The 16017-nt window shown below is 40.9% G+C and overlaps 1 protein-coding gene across 3 annotated transcripts; it reads right to left on the reverse strand.

Moving 5' to 3' along the window:
• Positions 1-912: 912 nt before the first annotated feature.
• MED17 (mediator complex subunit 17) lies at positions 913-15498 on the reverse strand. Of its 3 annotated transcripts, none has more exons than XM_086739636.1 (12): positions 15236-15498; positions 14746-14912; positions 14165-14384; positions 12835-12971; positions 12665-12749; positions 11392-11544; positions 10424-10554; positions 9190-9374; positions 8805-8942; positions 7673-7790; positions 6194-6353; positions 913-4342 (listed from the first exon to the last, which is right to left on the reverse strand). In XM_086739636.1, the coding sequence occupies exons 1-12, from the start codon at positions 15465-15467 to the stop codon at positions 4137-4139; spliced, it is 1932 nt and encodes a 643-aa protein (XP_086595762.1). In that variant the 5' UTR covers positions 15468-15498; the 3' UTR covers positions 913-4136. The 3 variants fall into 3 exon arrangements, 2 of the variants coding, with proteins under 2 accessions (XP_086595762.1, XP_086595763.1); XR_015257509.1 differs by lacking the exon at positions 913-4342 and adding an exon at positions 7959-8089 and having other exon boundaries at positions 6218-6353; XM_086739637.1 differs by lacking the exons at positions 913-4342; positions 6194-6353; positions 7673-7790 and adding an exon at positions 7962-8239.
• Positions 15499-16017: the final 519 nt, after the last annotated feature.

Consider the following 16017-nt stretch of genomic DNA (forward strand, 5'->3'; position numbering starts at 1 on the left):
CACACCAGTGGGCTGGCAAAACACTGAACAGTTTCATTGTGAAAGATGTCGAGTCCTTTGCAAACTTAGCCCACCAACAAATAATCTATCTGGGAAGAAAAGTTAAAATAGCATTACTTTGAAATGTAATATTTAAAAATACAGTTCTGAAATTGGTCTTGTTGAGAAGAAACTTTTGCTTTCTTATGCTGTATGAAAACATGACGTGCTCTAACTAGTATTTTCTGGAATGTGCATATTGCACTTACATTTTCCACCTGCAAATCTGTCGGGTGGAATAACATTTGCTTTTTTGAGTGAAAATACGCTAAACTGACCGAGCTTCAAATTAGCATGTTTTGCTTTTGTAAAGAGAGTAATTTTGCAGTGTGAAATAAACTTTGAAAATGTAAGAGACTATGCACTAGTCTGTGTCTGCAGATTGCCATGTGACTTCTGGAGCCAAACAGCTGCTACCGCCTCTCACACTTCAGCTCACGTGTTTGCATGAGGCTTTTAGATGACAGGCTGACAGAGTTTCCCCTCCACTCAGGGGCTATGATGCTCAGGTGCAGAGGTACCACAGGTTAGATCTGGAACAACAAGGAATTTCTCACCAAGCGCCTAACAATGCGAACAGGCTTTTGCTAAAGCAGCCTGTACCCAATACCTTTAAAAACTCATCCCCGGATTGAATTGGCCGTTAGTTGTACAAAGGGCCTCTCACTCACTCATAAAATCGGGTACTAGTTTTATCTGGTTGCTCCTTCCTGCATCTAGGAGAGGTCAAAAAAGGTGATAGACTGTAAAAAAAAAACCCAACAACCCAGCTGCAGCACAGCTTAGCAAAGGAACAATTTGTTCCAATTCTTCACTTTAAGTATGTACGGCCAGTCTTTTGTGTCTTTGAGTGAATCAAGCTTTGATGACACAGAAGTTTTAAGTGCATCTCTTTTAATCACCAAGCTTGAAGTATTTTGTAAAGTATCCACATAGCATAGGGAAAACATTATTAAATATATTGGGGTTTTTTTTTGCAGTTTACCTATTTCAGATTTTTTTTTTAATCCCTAAATTTTAGAACTTGAATGTGAAGTTACTCATTAGGCTGAGCTGAGGATATAGGAGGTGCTCTGCCAGACTTACAAAGTATGAAAGATGCAGCTTATGGGTAACACCATTATTGCCTGCTAACATTGGCCTGAATACTGCAATTGCCACAGGAGAAGTCAGGACGTGTGTACAGACATGAATGACCATTTGAATGCACTGCTGTAATTGCAGAGATCACTTACACTTCTAAATTACAATATCTGAAAGCTGGGATGAAAGTAGGAAATGACCACTTACAGTTCTTCAAACCGTAACAGCAGTAAGAAGTTTCCAGCCAGCCCAGTCGTTCTGCCTCTCTCAGCTTGGCTGAAGACACAGCAACTTCAGGCACCCACTCTCGGCCACAGATGCTGGTGCCAGCCTCGCTTTTAGGTGGCAATATCCTCGATAAACAACAGGGATTCAAATAACATTCAGAGGACATACAGTACGGTAGCCTATGTACTGCCTTTCTTATCGACAAGAATTTTCTTACAGACAATAAGATTTTTTTCATCCACAAATTTTACCCAGAATTTAACACTCTTACTGTGTAGGTAGGGTCACTTATCAAATATTCACATTTTCTCAAACTGATGTTTGTCAATATGCATTATTAACGTCAATAGTATTTGATATACAGAATGTGAGGCTGAGCTGTCTGCAGCAGCTTCTTGCTACAGCAGAGGTGCCCACGGGATCTGAAGTCTTACGGCAAGCTGTTAAAGCAGAAGTTAAGAAACTAAGAGCTATTCTTGCTCCATTTGTAAACTCTATGCAGAACAGCAGCAAATTTAATATTTAGAGCATTCCAAGTGATCAAAGGGATAAAGGCATTTTGCATTTAAACTTTAATTAAAGAGATGGCCAAGTTCACAAGATTGCTTTGGCAATCAATTGTAAAGGTCTTAATTATCCACTAATGTCTTCATTTCATGTTCAAAGATGCACTACCAAGAACTTAAAGACTGTCCCTCTGTTAGACACCTAATCAGACTGTTTTCCCTTAAAATTAGGAATCCCTACGTATTCAACACTAAAAGACAGACTCTCCAGGTCCCTAATAATTCTTTTAATTTTTTTCTTTTTTTTTTTTTGCAGCTAAGCCTGAAGTCTTGACAAATGTCTTCACTGCTAATGTGCAGTACTTGTACTTTTGCAACACAAGAGAAGTCCTCTTGCATCCATTGTTTCTTTTCAGAAGTGGACAAATCTGTCAGCTATGAGATCCTAACAGCTCCACAGTGATCCTGTTACGTGCTAATGCAGAGCTTATTTGACAAGAAGGCCATCACTACATGCAGACCTGTCAATTTAGGTTAGGAACAATGAAGTATAAAGACACATAGACACGTTTAAGCGTCATATACTCATCTTCTAATTATTAGTAAGAGATTTGTTGTGTTGCCAGGAGTCAAAACAGCCTCACATACTCAGAGAGTTGCATCAGGCCAGTGGCTGGACTGTTCACCGAGGAACGAAATCCCTCTCTGCCTGTAATCATACAGTGTCTGCTAGCCACGCAACACGGGACCTGGCATCGCAGGTGTTGCATAAGTCACCCATCTTTCAAGAAGATAAAGAGACTATTTTCATTGTCATAAGTTGTCCTGGGTAACTCATCAGAACCTGAAAGGAAAATTCTTTCTCTCTTGTAGTTCAGTTGCACAGAAGCAGGTACTCCAAGGAACCGAGAGAACAAGATGTTCCATGCTGGCAAGCACCAACGTAAGTGCAATAGCTGCTCTGGATACACTGAGCAGGAGCTTGCCGCAAGCAGTTGCTTAATATGTATTTCCTACAACTATTCTTTATTGCTCAAGAATACAGCAAAATAACAACTGTCACCACAGAAGTATGATGTTGAATTCGAACATGTTCTATGTGCGAGAAGTTCTCATATATATACACACCTCATAACACACAATATGGGCATACTGAACCGGTTCATACAGACAGGTTTCAAAAAGATCTTTAGCAATTAATCATCACACAAAAGAAAAGCTTTGTGCAACACCTTACTAGAAGCTTCAAGAAAGCTACAATTACAGCCAAAAAGACAAAAACATGACTATTTTTATTTTAGAACTTAAAAGAGCTGATCTTCAGGATGTTATTATTGTTTCCCTGGATGATAATCAATAATCAGTACCAGTGGGAAAAAAAAAAACAAACAAAACCAAAACACCACCATGAGTGTGGAGATCCAAGATCTACTGCACAAGTTACCTGCTTCTATCCAGACATGAATTTACACAACTCATCCACAAACTCAAATTATCATGAGAATTTTGCAAGCAGAGTAAGAGCCTGTCCTCTACGTGCTTGCAAAACACAAGGACAGAAAACACAAGCAAAGTAACTGACACCACACAGGCTCCTCATCTGTAGCCAGAGAGGAAAGACATTTGCCACAAGCTGTGACTTTGTAACACTCTCAGTTTAAACAAAAAGCCACATCAATGCGGCTCCAACAAACTCCATCTTCGGAACATCATGCAGTGAAGACTGTTCCTTAATTCTTAAGTTTTGTTTAGCCTTAATTCTTGACAAGGGAGCTCTGCTTCTCCTCTGCTGTCCCACTTCTCATAAAGTAAGTCCATTGGCTTCCACAACGACAGCCCTTCTCTGTAGTATGAGCCACTTATCAATAGGACAACTCAATTCTAGTAATTTTCTTCTTTCAGAAATACTTGCAAAGATCCACTGAGAAAAGGTAGGGGCATAGAGGGAAAGGGAATAACTCTGAGCAGAGAGCTTTCACGCAGGAGAGACTACTGAATTTCATTTTATAAAAGAAAAATACATTAATTACTCAGCTATGTTACTCTAGATAGAGCAATCTGCAAAGATACAGCTGAAAGGAACTTTTTGAGGAAGTTGTATTTTATATGTCATTGAAAAAAGTTTTATTACAAACACTACAATGGACATATCTGTACAGGAAGGAAATTTGGTTTTACTTTGTGTTGCCCCACAGGTTCCATTTCCCTTTGCTGCACGGGCAGTGATCGTTCGCAGCACAGCGATGACTCAAAGCCCCCCGTGGAGAGGCTGACAGATCATCAGCATGGAGTTAGGGCGGCCATGAGGAGTTCCATTTTATACACAAAGTTACGCCCTTCCATTTTATTCCACTGAACTTCCTTGAACGGCCCTCGAAGATGATTCCACTTGTTGTCTTGCAGGACATCGCCTTTAGGGAGATCCTTGCACTGACTCCGTGGAAACTGAACCATAACTTTGCTGCCACTTTCCGGACCATTGCGTACTGTGATGAAGAGAGATTCTGATGAGCATTTTTACACTGTAGGAATTTCTCATGTTAAATACCATTCCTCAGGTATGCTATACATTACTCCTACTCAATTCCAAACATGCTGAAAGCAAACAAGGGAAATTATTTATTTTATTATTTTTTTAAAAAGAAGTCTTTCCCTTTGAATTTTCTCTCTCATCTCCCACTTATTATTTCGTTGCTTTAGCACTGCATGTTCTTGGGTAGAGCAAACAAGAGAAACATTTGACGAAAACACAGCCACACACTCCTCCTTACAAATGCATTTAATTTTCCCTAATGATTCCATGACGGTCAAGACGTTTTTTAGCCAATTCTTACCTTGGATATATTCTCTACCATTCTGTTGAAAAAAGTGATCAAAAAAGATTTTTTTTTCTAGTGGATTTATCTCAAACGGACAGGAATGAAGTCACTCAGGATAGCTGTTGCTTTTAATCACAAAATCCTGCAAGACTGGTAGAGGGGTGCTGGTTTTTTGTTTGTTTTTTTTTTTAAATAAGCAGTTAGGGAGATTACACTTTCCCCTCACTTACCAAGCCAGTCTTCTACAAAGAGATGATTATCAGGCTGATTGAATTGTAATTTCTCCTTCATAAATCGATGCTGACTATTTCCCATCACCACCTTCTCCTTAATATGTTTGGAAACTGCTCCTGGGGACTGTTTTTTTTGCCTCATCTTCCCAGTAACTGCAATGGGGCTGACCAGACTTGTAGTTCCCCAGATTCTCCTTCTTGAATACTGGATGTGACATCTGCCTTCTTCCAGTCCTCAGGAACCCTTCCTGATCACCATGCTCTTTCAAAGATGATCAAGAATGGCCTTACAATGAGATCAATCAGCTCCCTCAGCACTCATGGATACATCCCACCTGGTCCTGTGAACTTGTGTATGTCTAGTTTGTTCAAAGGTTCTCTAACTCAATCTTCCTCTCCTGAGGGTAAGTGTTGCTCCAAAATTTCCCACGAGTCTCAGGGACTTGGGATTCCTGAAGGCCAGCCTTAAGACCAAAGCAAAGAAGGCACTGAGTACCTTGGCCTTCTCCATGTCCTGTGCCTCCAGGACCTTTCCTCATTTGACAACAGGCCCATGTTTTCCCTAGTCTTCCTTTTGCTGCTGACATACCTGGTGAAGCTCTTCGTGTTGCCCTGTATGTCCCTCACTAGATACAACTCTAGATGGGCTTTAGCTTTCCTATCCCCATCAGTCTATCTTCCTCCCAGGTCAACTGATCCTGCTTACAATCTCTTACAGCTTCCTTTTTACGTGATGAGTTCAGCCATGAGCTCCCTGTTCATCCACATAGATGATCTGTCACCTTTGCACAATTTTCTGCACATAGGAGTGACCATTCTTGAGCTTGAAAGAGGTGATAGTTGAAAAAAAAAAAAAAAAAAAAAAAATCAACCAAGTCTCTTGGACTCCTTTTCTCTCCATCCCATAGGATTCTTCCAAGAAGATCCCTGAGGAGACCAAACTCTGTTCTCATTAAGTTCAGAGTTATGATCCTGTTGTTTGCCTTGTTCCTTTCTCTCAGGATCTTGATGGGTTTCTGTAATTTATTTTTTCTATGTTAATTCTAAGAAATATTTTCAAGTCTATGTAAATTAAATCAGGTTTACATTAAGTGGCTTACTGGACAAAGTACTGATTCTATTTAGGTGTCAATTCTATACACAAAAGATTGTTTCTAGAATATTTTGCTATAAATTCACATTATCCTACAAAAGTCTAGAGACTATCTCAGAAAGAGACTTAAAGCCTGTAGAATTCCCTTAAGAACTGTAAGATTTTCCATACGTTTGCAACAGAAAACACTACCTGAAATGGCATAGTCTCCATTTGGTGATGCTACAGTTATTGCTGATGCATTGCCAATGCTCTCCACTGGCCCCAGACCAACATGATTACTGAAACTCAGCACGTGCCATCCCATAACTTTTGCAAGCTGCTGAACTGCATGTACTTGGTGCTGTGACATCTGAAAGATAACAAAAGGTTCGTCTTGTTTAATATTTGCACACCACAGAAAGAATTGGTTACTGGTTTTACCAAGTTTTTTTTCTTCTGCCATACAACAGTTATTTATAAAAGTGACTTTGTCTTGTAAATTCTCTAGTTTCAGAGGAACATTGTTTTTTTTTAAACACGTATGCTATGTAAGTGCTAGTAGAGCTTTGTGTCATTGGAATTTAAACTAGTTTATTTGCAGACAGAGAAGATCACTGCATGAAATACACTACGTATTTAGATGGATTTTTCAAGGGTATATGGGCTTATGCATTTCATTTAAGTATTGTTTTTAATTTACAAAAACCTTTGTTTATGTCTCAAGAACTTATTCAAGTGACAGGGACAGGATTTTGAAAGAATCCTTTCTTTGAATGGCAATGAGACTTCTGCTGTAAGAGACATAAAATCAGTGAGACTATTATCAGAGCAAACTCAGAAAAAAAAAAAACAAAAAAACCTTGAGGTTCTCAGATGCATGATTATCTCCATTAATGCTCAAGTGTAAGCATGGAGTTTTAACAGCTTAAAAGTTGAAATGCTAATGTTTTCCCGTATCACAACTTAACACTTGTAACAAGGAAGTATCTAGCACTGTGCAGTAGTTCTCTGTGAACCAGTCTGAAAACACTTGACCAAAAAGACATAACCTCAGCAGAATCTGTTTCAGCTTGTTTTCTGTGTCACGGAGTTTCGTATAGCTGCACCAGGCCAACCCCTGTTATTAAAGATTTGTAATTTGATTATAATGCATAGTAGGGAGACTGTCACTTCTGAATAAAACCAGCAGCTTACTCTAAGCAATTAAGAAAACACAGTTCATTTAAGTATCAGCTGATTTAGTAATGGCTGGTGCAAAGTGAACGTTACAAGACAATGTTGAAATGACAGTAATTGTGGGCTTATTAAGATCTCTGCTCTAGACAGTACTTGGTTACAGTGAGTTTCATATACTGAGTACCTTATTGTCTGCTGTGACTTTCAATGACTTCTTCTGAAGTAAGCAAAAATCTTAGTGCTCCCATAACGAGCAGCACATAGAAATGTATTTTAAATAGGAAGGAAAAAAATTATTATTACTATTGACCGTAGTAAAAACTGGCATTATATTTTAGTAACAGTTCCTAAAGTCGCTGTACAAACATAGTGAATAATTCAGTCATCTACCTTCCTATTTCCACTGCCATTATTTGAAGTTTTTTAATATTTTCTACATAGATGAAGGTGATATTCTAATTTCTTGTTTCCCAAACACTACAAGAAAGGGAAGAATAATGTATATGAGTCTACCTGAGATAAAAGGAAATCCTGCAGTTCTTGCTCTTGATGGGACAACGTAATAACTCTTCCATCTCTATGCACAACTCTGATCTGTTCAACTCCGATGTTCAGCTGTAGTTGAATGGATCTTTGAAGATAAGATGCATTTTGTTCAAAATGTATTACAACACTTAAGAAAACAGGAAACTAAGAACAGAGAACCCCTCACATTCATTGAAAAGAACTCCAAGATGAGGATGGTGCAAAGCCTGTGGAATACGACAGCAGCTCCAGACATTTCAGTTTCATCACTTACCACAACAGCTCCCTCTGTACTGCAGGGGACGTATTCTGTGGCATGTTCCCAGACTTGGTCCACTGCTTGTCAGGTCAATGAACCTCCTGAGGTGCCTCACAGCTCCCTGCCTGCCACTGTGCCCCAGCTTCCTTCCAGAAGTGCAAGGGAAAATAGTGTGTACTCAGGGCCTGCTCTATCCCACAGCCAAGACCTGGGCAGCACGTGTTCTCTGGAACTGAGACTGCAAACTGCACCAAGGACCACAGTCTGCTCCACGCTGTGGACACAGCCACAGAGGACTGCTCAAAAATGAAAAAAGCAAGTAGTTCATCCACTGTCAACACATTAGTTAATTCTCTGCTGGTCAGACATTAATTTCATGCAGACATTCACTTCTGGAACATGAAATGTCATATTTCGATGACAGTGTGGATAACTAATAGCATGAATTACGTGAGTTCCACATTTCAGTACCTAGGCAGCCAAGCTAGGACTGAGCACTGACTACTCTCCATGAACAGACTGGAAGTTTAGAGTCTAGCACATATGAAGATACTATATATTCAGCTATCTCTATACAAAGTAAATTCCCCCCTAAACATCCACTTTCACCTTCAATTCCTTATTTCAAAGGAAACTCTGCTAGTCTTAGTCTTACTTAGTTTCTTCATTAAAGTGTAAAGTGGGTGAAGAGTTTTCTTAGGGTGGCTGTTCCTCCCACAACTCAGAAAAAACAAATACTCGCACACAAATAACGGGCTCCTACTTGTCAGTCTGAAGAGAATCTAAACCTGTAAAACACAACCTGAATACACTCTGCCATTGTTGCACACACTGGAAAGTTACATGCATTTTCATACTTACTTGCATATCTGTTCATATCCTTGAGAAGTTATTAGAACTTTAACACTGGATTCATAAACATCGTTTATATTGGACCAGTGGGCCTGAATCTGAGGATCCTCAATACGACTAGCCAGGCTGTCAATGGTTCGAGCAGTTCTGGAAGATAAAGACATACTCCAGCCACAATAATCTAGACAGTTTGTGCTGCTACCTTGTGTAAGGAAAATGAGTTGGTTATAGGTTTGGGAGGCTTTTTTGTGGCACACGGTTCTTAGTACTTAGCAGACTATTTTAACAATGAAGGAAGAAGTAGTTACTGTTCAGAACACTGAAAAAAGATCAACTGTATTCTACATAATGGTCCATTTTATTGTAACTTTAACAAGAATAGCTTGTGACCTACCTGCGTCTCAAAAAGATATGTTTTGCTTGCTTTATTATCTTTTCCAGAAGTCCTTCATTCGACTGTAAAGAACTGATATCATTTTTATCAAAAGCCTGGGGTCCTGCAAGTCGCATTCTCTTATGGCCAAAAGGCGCACTGGCTGGATGTGGCATCACTGTTGAGCTCAGGGTTTGCTTATGACACTGTAACAAGAACACAGATGTTGTAAAAAAAATGACCAAATAATATAGCTGCAAGAAATAACATGTATACTAAATATGCTGCTTCACATCAAGCTTTTTAAGTGTACATTCTTTCAAAAAGTGCAACTTTTTATCAACTTGACAGCACTTTAAAGCCAGCTTTACACTCATACTTTGCCTCCCCTGTTTATGCAGGCCTTTCAAACCTTATGGAAAGTGATTTTTTTTTTTTTTTTTTTTAAAAAGTGCTAGCTAACAAAATTTGGTAGGATGGCAGTAGTGCCTACTATCAAGTCTGCCTGGTATACATCTCTGGAGACAGAGTGGTCAAACAAAAATAAAGGAAGCATTTTAGAGAGAAAAATTGAGGTACAAAAAGATTTAGTCATCTGTTCAAAGTCAAGAAAGGAAATTCACAACAGAGCTCTGTACCGAGCCAAAGCTTCAGGAAACCTAGTTCAGTGTTTAAACACTGGACTATTCCACACAACTGCATGACTTGCAAAGCCATAGGAGGTAAACATTCTCTGGAACACAGTTTCACAATGGCTTAGACATCTAAAATTATGCTCCTTTCCTTCTACCATCAACCTTCTATCCCAGGTCCTTCTGCTAGATTATATGGGAAGCTAAAACACTGAAGCGGAGAAGGGGACCTCAAAAGAAGATAAGTTATTACAGTAATCGATTGTTCTTTCTTCGTGGGAGCATGATCTGAACAGATGCTCACTTAAAGTACTTGACAAACACTAATTAGACACAAAGGAAAAAGGGAGACTGATGAGCTGTACTGGAAAAACCTCACATTGCTTTTCTGAAGTGGGCAGCCAGGCCTCAGGTTAAGTAACGAACTACCAGCATTCTTTACTCAGTAAGGAACCCCCTAAGCACCCATACGTACTAAAACTGAACGGTAGGTTGCCTTACACAAATGGATAGAAAGTGACTGGCCTCTAGCGGCACTCTGTTGTTAAAACAGCGCCGCACACTACGTAGAAGTCTGAACAAAAGCCCCAAAACTCTTCAGTACTTGACCATAAACACATTACCTCTCTGATAAGTTGATGCAAGTTATGTTCCAGAACATAAAGATGATCCTCGGGATTCTGTTTTTCAGAAGCAGACTTTTGTGATTTTTTGTCATTGGAAGAGTGACACAGAGAAATAGACAACTGCAAACCTGTATAAAGCAGATTTAAAAAAAAAAAAAATTAAAAAAAAAAAAAAGAAGACACTGACAATTTTCAAGCAAGCTACTGAGAGCTGCTTTTTCTTAACGTTTTATAGCCAGTAGTTTTACAACAAGTATTCACTGTTATCAGAGAAAAATCAATGGTGCTGGAGAGCACAGCACCAAAGGTAAGTAAGACTTGCTACTCACTGCAGTTTTGACAGGCCAACTATTAACTCACTAGGTGCACTGCACACCAATTTCTATGACTCAATCCCATGCCAAAAAAAGAGTCCCCAGGACCCTATTCCTTCCTCAAAGAAGGAATGATTTATCATCATATAAATTTTAAGCAATCCAGAAACATATTCTTCACATGATATAATCAGTTGTGTACTCCTTGGAAGAACAGAGGACTCATTAGCCGACTCTGAGTCACCCTCATGCTGTTTAATTATCCTCACTGAAGAGCATTAGCCTCTGCTCTTCTAAAGATCCATTAACTCAAGACTTAAATTTCACCTGCATGCAATCCAGGAGCAATGACTTACACTCAGCTCCAAACTGCAATGTGCGCATGGCACTACAGTTGACAGCTTTAAATGCTGCTGACAAAAAAAAACAAACAATCACAAAGAAAAACAATCCAAAACCCATACAATAAAATATGAGTAAATGAGAAACTAAAGTGTATTCTATTTTTCTGTAATTAGCAAGAAAAATTCAAATTCTGGGAAATGTTTTCAAAACTTTTGAAAATCAAGGAGATTACTTTCCCCTCTGCCCTGAATTTCAGTTCATTTTTAAGCAAATAATTGTAGGTTAAGAAATCTAAAAGCTTCCTACCTGGGAAAGGCTGGGAAATTATCTGATTTTTCACAACAATGTGAGGAATTTGTGATTTAATTTGAACAGCTTCTCGTGACAGCTGGGCAAAAATTTCTTTACATAAAAGAACATTCTGTGCAGTCTCCAACTTTGTCTGCCAGTGTGGAGAACCTGAAAAATAGAAATCAATGTTTGCGGAAGGAAAGACTAAAGAGAAGCTACAAAGGGAGCTCCAGATACTAGACACTGTGCAGTAGCTATAACCAATTGCTATGATCAGGTAGTCAGTGTCTTCTATCCAAGTTGAGTATTTTCATCTCATCTCAGTAATTTTATCTCAGTTAAGCAAGCACTTTAACATAACACTACTGCATTTTACTTCGATTTTACACGTATGTATGTTGTGAACTGCACCTCCCTTCTGGCACTGCCTATGACATTCCCAGCCCTCTTGTGAGCTCTGCTTATGAACTCCTACTTCTAAAGTTGCTATTTACTTTCAATGATACTTCTCGTTTTATTAAACTCACTCTACAATGAGCCAGCACACAATGTTTAATTCATGCACGTGCTTTCACAGGATTTATAGGCCAAAAATTACTGGAAGATTCTGGCCTGAGGAAGTACACAAGCTCTGTACTGTACCCTGAATGCCATATGAAACATCTGCTTAATACAACATCCTGTCTATGTCCAAGACAGCATAAACATCTGTGCCACAGATCACTGTGAAATAAAATCCTGCCAGTTCTTTTTTAATCCTAAGGAGCTAAGGATGAATTTTTAATCCCAAAGTTTTACACCTTCAGATACCATCACATATCAAATGAATTAAGCTACTATCTGCTAGGTGAGCTGTTGGTAATTAATGCACGTGCTGCAAGCACACTTTCAGATTCACAGAAAACATACAAGCCACAGAAACAAATGATGTATTTTGGGCAAAGTTAAGAGTGAACAGACATTTAGTCCGGTTGAGCCAAAATACCTTGGTTTGCTCTGGGTTATGTGCTCAAACACTTAATGACTAACAAAAGGTGCTCCAGAAAACCTAAAACACAATCCTTGTAATTTTATTTCAGGAATTGAGTAAACACATATGAAAAGCTGAAGGAATACACTTGGAAAGCATCATCTTTCCAAAGCCCAAGGAGCACCTACACTGAAAATTTCAGTTTAAATAAGAATATTCTTGTTCACTCTTCTTTCAAGCTAGAATTTTCAAATAAATATCAGATGTAAACCCATTTCTTGAGAACGTGCTCATAAAACAACACACAGCTAGTTATACCTGGTTTTGATTTTGGCATGGGTCTTTTAAAAAGATTGACTGTCCCAAGATCACCAATGTCTGGAGCTTGTTTCTGAATGGAAACCTAGGCAAAAGAGAACGTGTTTGTTCCAAGCATACAAATAACAAAACCAAACCCAGGCTGTATTATTAAAGTTTCTCTGACAAACCTTTATATAGGCTGATCCTTCTAAATCACTCGGAATTTGAACATCCAAAGGACAGTAATCCTCGGGTATCTTTTTATCCAGGTCAATGTCAGTGTTCTTTATCACCTCAAACGTGCCATGATGAAGAAAAAGGGAGCCTAAGAAAGGAATGACAAAGACACACATACTACATATAAAGCGTCTTCTGCAAATAATGAAGCTCATGCCTCTGTTTTGGAAGAATACGTATTTCTAAGTCTCTAAACCTCCATAGTTGCACTTGACTCAAATTTCTTAATGACTTCTTAAAAACAGGTAAATTAGAAAGCTCATTTCAGCACATCACCATCCTAGTCCTCCAGTGTGTGATGTGTAAGATTTTACAGTAAGTTAGCAAGCAGAATTTAATAATTATGGGACAAAACCAACAGTGTTTCAAAATGGTGTCAGTGGAGCAATGGTGGTGGATGCAGTGAAGGAGAAAAAAAAAAAAAAAAAAAGGATTTAGTTAAAATAAGACAAAAAGTTAACTGCCTGAAGTTTTGCAAGCAAGTAGTTTAAGGCACAACAGTTCTACTAATTTAAAGGAATGCCAATGATGTTTGGCTTGCAATCTTAAATTACGACAATGTTCTGTCTACAAAAAACAACTGTACCGCCAGCCATTCAAGTGAGATTGATAAAAGCAGATGCCCACATCTGTCCCAGCTGCATCCCTTTTATATCCAGAGCACGGTTCATCTACTTTAGGACAAAACATTTAAAAAGAGACATATCCTGGGTTACATCCTTTACGTACACAAGATGAATAACCCTAAATTTGTCCTTCCCCTCCTTTGCTGATGGCAGCAGGAGCCCAACATAACCAGTTCAGATGCCCACTTTGTACCTACATCTTAAGTTTAGTGAGATTCTGTATTTACTCCTTCACTCCATAACTGGCTCTAGAACTATGAGATGGTTACCCTCACTCATTGTAATCCACGAAACCAAGCTGTCTGGTGCGGTCGACATGCTGGAGGGAAGGGATGCCATCCAGAGGGACCCTGACAGGCTGGAGAGCTGGGCCTGTGTGAACCTCACGAAATTCAACAAGGCCAAGTGCAAGGTCCTGCACACAGGTCGAGGTAATCCCAAGCTGAGCGGAGAACAGATTAATCACTTTCTAGGTTGAGGATGGCAGGATATTTTCCCTGATAATTAAAGAAGTTTCCTCCTTGTCCCATAACTATACTAATATTTTATCTGATATTGTTATTAAAAATATTCCAGCTGCTTTTCCAGTTACAAAAAAAAAATTGTAAAATATAAATATCCATTCTTGAGAAAAACAAAAGACCCTACTGCCTACCTGCACTTCTGTAGCTCAGATCACCAAGAATTTTGTCTCCTACTTTTCTCAGCTTCCAGTGTTGTCTCAGTCTTAGCAGTTCAGAGTTGAAATCTCTTTGTCGCTTATTTTCCTGGTTTTCTGCAACCGATTTGGATAACCTTTCTGCACCTTTCAACAGGATTTGAGCTGCTCCAGCTAATGACTTCTTTTTTGAAATCAACTGTAGAAACTGAGGATTCTAGTAAAAAATAAACACAAAAACTTACTGTATCTTAATTCTCAAAAAATTATTATTAATGGAACTAACTGACAGTGACTGATAACTTAGTTTTGTTGGATGTTCAGTAACTTATTCAGAGTAACTTTCATGACAATATTATATAGCCACAAGCAGCATTTTGACTTACAGCTTCAGCAAAGAGGCCTTTGAAAGCAGCCTCACCTTCCATTCTCAGCCTTTCCTTGACCCATAAAGCACTCCACCAGCACATCGCAAGGAACATTTTACTAAATCTTGTATGTATCATACATTAAGAACTCCAGTGAAATGAAGTGTTTGGAATCAAGTCATAAAAACTACACAACTAGGGATATTATACCTGTTTTGGAGGAAGGGGATCCTGCACAACCGGATCTAGAGTCATGAACTTTTTATCCTTGACAATGCTAAGAACATCATACAACACACACATCTCAGTCAAGGCGCTTCTTAAGTTGTTCCTCACTGAATCCCAAGGCCACAGGGATGGCTGAAACTTCACCAACCCTAAAAAATAAAACAAAAGAAAAGAAAGCAAAAGATTGACAGGGTCAGGCTCATTCTTAAACCAGAGATCGTAAGGGCATGAAACGCAACATAACCGCATGGTATCTGGATCTATCCTTTTCCGCTCTACCACTGCGGTTCGCTGGGACTCGGTCCCGAATATCCCGCCCTGATCCACGGCCAACCGCGGCAACCCACGGGGGAAGGCAAGCCAGGCCCAAGCGCCTGTGGGGCTGCAGGCCGGGCACCACCACAGCTCGGCAGGCCTCCGTCAGCTGCAGCCTGGCGAGAGAGCTCAGGCTCTGGGCCCAGCCGCCCCTCACCTTCCTCATCCTCCGTCTCGCTCGGCTCGGCCCAGGCGCGGCCCGCCGAACCCGGCTCGTCCTCCTCGGAGCCAGAGCCCTGGCTGAAGTCGATGCGCTGCGCCAGGCGCGCCAGGTTCTGGGACATGGAGAGCGGCTGGAGGTAGGTCTCGCTGCCATCCAGCCCCACCTCCTGCACCTGCTTCTCGCACGCCGACTCGATGCTGATGCGCACCGCCGGCACCCCCGCCATCTTGGAGCGACCTCTCACCGCGCCTGCCCTGAGTTCCGCGTCAACTCCGCGACGGCTATGGGTGCCGGACGGGGGCGGGGCCAGCGTCGGGCGGGCTCGGCTGCCTCCGGAGGGCGCTCGGGCGGGGGCGGGGCCAGCCCCGGGTGAGCTCGGCTGCTTCCGGAGGGCGCTCGGGAGGGGGCGGGGCCAGCCCCGGGTGAGCTCGGCTGCCTCCGGAGGGCGCTCGGGAGGGGGCGGGGCCAGCCCCGGGTGAGCTCGGCTGCCTCCGGAGGGCGCTCGGGAGGGGGCGGGGCCGGCCGGGGAGCGGCGGAGGGCCCCGGGGCGGTGGCAGTGGCAGCGGAGTGGGAACCCACAGTGGCACTGGCGGGGACGTTTCCGTGGCCGGTTACAATACACGGCCGCTTCCCTTCGCCCTCTCACCTCGCAGGCAACCTCCAGCCGGGTTTTCTCCTCAGAGGCAGCCGCGCAGCTCTGAACTGCTGCCGTTTTCTTGTACAGCATTATTTTGGACCAGAAATTGGTTTAATTCTCCGTTCTAAACATAAATTCA

This window comes from Chlamydotis macqueenii, chromosome 1, assembly GCF_036417535.1.
Source record: "Chlamydotis macqueenii isolate bChlMac1 chromosome 1, bChlMac1.mat, whole genome shotgun sequence".
NCBI lineage: Eukaryota > Metazoa > Chordata > Aves > Otidiformes > Otididae > Chlamydotis > Chlamydotis macqueenii.